General features: G+C 47.2%; 1 protein-coding gene across 1 annotated transcript in view; it reads right to left on the bottom strand.

Moving 5' to 3' along the window:
- The window catches only part of SPG7 (spastic paraplegia 7 (pure and complicated autosomal recessive)), a gene marked incomplete at its 5' end in the record, with an annotated part of 30,672 nt that extends 27,707 nt beyond the window's left edge, over positions 1-2,965 (bottom strand). Inside the window, 2 exons of the mRNA XM_010154153.1 lie at positions 1,010-1,099; positions 2,863-2,965. Of these exons, the coding sequence (XP_010152455.1) occupies positions 1,010-1,099; positions 2,863-2,965 (193 nt within the window). The remainder of the gene's footprint in view (positions 1-1,009; positions 1,100-2,862) is intronic.
- Between the last annotated feature and the right edge of the window lie 199 nt (positions 2,966-3,164).

The following is a 3,164-nucleotide window of genomic DNA, read 5'->3' as shown; positions in this document are numbered from 1 at the left end:
GTGCACTGAAACCCTCCGAGGGATGGGGCATCCACAGCTTCTCTGGGCAGCCTGTCTTCCTTAGAGAAGCGGAAGAGCCAAATGGGATGTGGCTGCTGCCAATCTACAAACAGCAGCGAGTTGACACCCACAGATCTGCTCGTGTTTGAAAGGTGTTTGTTGAAAACCTACCAGTAGCAGTGTCTCCTACAAGGATCAGGACACTCCCTGTCCCAAGTTACACACTGGTTTTGGCTGGCACACTGAAGCTACCCCCTGTGTGCCCACCCCACGCTAATGTCTACATTTTTCGCCCCCTTGAGGCATGGAGAGGGCATTCCTCTACTCCTTAACGTAACCTGGCACAGCACACAGATCTCTAGGTTCTAGAACACATTTAGGGAGATAAAACTCATTCTCAGGAAGTCCTGCACAGCGGGATTCCTGGGGCTTAGGCAGTATAAGGCATGCAAAAACAGTATCTAAGAAAACTGCTTTAAAGAAAACAGAAATATCCTGAGCAAGTGCTGTAAGTAACACAGCTAAGAACTCCTTAAGGAATCTGTTTTTAACTTGGAGCTCTGTAAATCACTAGGAGACACACATCCACAGTGAAGGTAAATGACATAAGAAAAAAACCCAATCCAGCTTAAACCTGCATAGATAAATTCAGTTATTCAGTCAAAACGCTCTACACAACAAAGGCCCCAAATCAAAACTCCGCAGATACAACTGTTCCACTTCCCGAAGCACCAGAACTAAGGCAAACTCCAATGAAATTATCTGTGCAGGATGGAAAGCTGCACAGAATGCTTCGTGGTCCGCCTCAAGCTTTGGCATTCCCTCCTCAAAGCCAAAATATCCCTTTCCAAGCTTGTTCATTCCCACAGGCTCGTTGAGGCTGTATGTTACGGGCACGGGTTTCCAGTACCCGGCGACAGAAGCATTAAGGTGGATCTTACCTGCTGCCCACCCTTCCCCCTCTCACATACGGCTTGTTTTATTAAATATCATTTCAGCACATACATACCCTCATCTTCCTGCGGAGGTTTCTTTTTGATTCCTCCATTCTTCTGGTTACTCCCTTGAGAGCTTGAAGTAGTAAAACAGTAGGTGCTACCTGCAGGCAAGCAGAGTTAAGTAGTTACTATCAGAAGAGCTCAGGAGACAGTAAGAGCGGGGGACTGAGAGTGGCAGAAATACAGGTGAACTTCAGAGAAAGCCAAGCTCCACATCCACCCAGGCACACAGCTTCGTTCATGTCTTCAAGGCCAGGCTGGATGAGGCTTGGAGCAACCTGGTCTAGTGGAAGGTGTCCCTGCCCATGGCAGGGGGGTTGGAACTGGATGGATGGGCTTTAAGGTCCCTTCCAACCCAAACCAGTCTATGATTCTATGTGCCAAGGAAACGGGACAGCCTTGCAGGAGGAGCAACAGGAGGGACAGCCTCCTTCAGTTTCCCTATACAATGCATATCTTTTTGCCAATAAATACATCATTTTAAGGTGGCAAAGAATACAACTTGGAGAAACGTCTTCACTGCTGAAATGCGTACACGCTTCCCAAAGCACAAACCCGTAGTTAAGACTGGTACAGGCCCCATGCTGGGAGCCACAAGTGCTTACGGATGGAAACGTATGTGCTGGAGTTTGCTGCAGGTTTCCCAGTAAATGGTTAGGACACTCTAATAAAAGCCGAGAAAGTAAGGCTACAAACAGTAAGACTCACAGCTGCTGCTACCAAACAGTAAACGAAGACTTTCTCCCCCCCTGGGAAAATGTAAAAAGTTCAAAAGGAAAACTGTCTTGAGGACAGCAACTTCCATTTCCCATGCTCCTTCAGAAAGGCTTGGAAAGAGGAGCACGCCCAGAAACCAGAGCGCTTGTCCCCTGATAGTCCTACTAGAGGATTCACTGTATTTGAAGTATTATGCATACGTTTTTATTTTAACTTAAAAAAAACAGCCGTGACCGGTTTTGTTCAAATCTCAAAGGCGTCAGCAAATTTGCCTTTCCAATTTAAAGAGGGTAGCAAGAATAATTGCCTTTGTTTTACACTTCTGTGCTTTTGCTCTACGAATTCAGGTAACGATTTCCAACATACACTTTTAACTTGTTCCAAGGCTTTCAGCAAGGTCACACGATGGGATTTCTGACAAAGGTGAACGTTGTTTTCTTCTCAGGCTTTGCTAACAAAAAAAGGCTGAGCGAGTTGGGCTTGTTCAGCCTGGAGAAGGGAAGGTTCCGGGGAGACCTTATAGCACCTTCCAGTACCTGAAGGGGCTACAAGGAAGCTGGGGGGGGCTTTTTACAAGGGCCTGTAGGGACAAGACAAGGGGTAACGGGTTTCAGTTGGGAGTGGGAAGGTTTAGATTAGATATCAGGAAGAAATTCTTCCCGGAGAGGGTGGTGAGGCACTGGGACAGGTTGCCCAGAGAAGCTGTGGATGCACCATCCCTGGAAGTGCCCAAGGCCAGGCTGGATGAGGCTTGGAGCAACCTGGTCTAGTGGAAGGTGTCCCTGCCCATCGCAGGGGGTGGGACTGGACGATCTTTAAGGTCCCTTCCAACCCAAACCGTTTTGTGATTCTAATGAGGCACAGAGTGTCTACTTAAAAGCCTACAGTTTTTAAATTAGCTTTTAGGTCTAATGACTCAAGTGCTTACTTAATCACACCGAGCTCCTCGCAGAAAGGTGCCATTGTTCATCCCTGTCACCAAACAAAAATTGAGAACCCCTGTAAAAGGCATGCAGCTCCCAAAGCCAAGAATAAACCAGCTTTATTTCAGTTTCAGGAGCGCAGGCAGTGAAGGTAAGGGTCAACGCTCTTGCTCAGTAAGACTTTTTCCACTCCTCCACCTGTACAGTTGCTATTTGGGACTCACCTAAGAGATTCCAAAGCCTGACTGGATCTCGAATCAAGTGTTGTTTCACCAGGACTCCACTGAGACGTTGACATGTGGGGGGAAGCGTTTGTGACCACAGGCTCTGAGGAGGAAGACAAAGAAAAAGACAACTGTTGGAAAAATACTGTGGCTGCCTACTCTTTCCGTTTTCCGTGAGACTGAGATTTCTAACCATAACAATATTGTGGGTTGAAGGACCATCAACTGGGAGACCTGAATATTATTTCCTGGTTGTGACCTTGCCACGTGACGCTGAAGATGGCTGGACAAGGCTTGGAGCA

The sequence above is a fragment of the Eurypyga helias genome, unplaced genomic scaffold (assembly GCF_000690775.1).
Source record: "Eurypyga helias isolate BGI_N326 unplaced genomic scaffold, ASM69077v1 scaffold24246, whole genome shotgun sequence".
Taxonomy (NCBI): Eukaryota; Metazoa; Chordata; class Aves; order Eurypygiformes; family Eurypygidae; genus Eurypyga; species Eurypyga helias.
The sequence above is the reverse complement of the archived record's forward strand: the minus strand, read 5'-3'. Positions and strand labels throughout refer to the sequence as shown.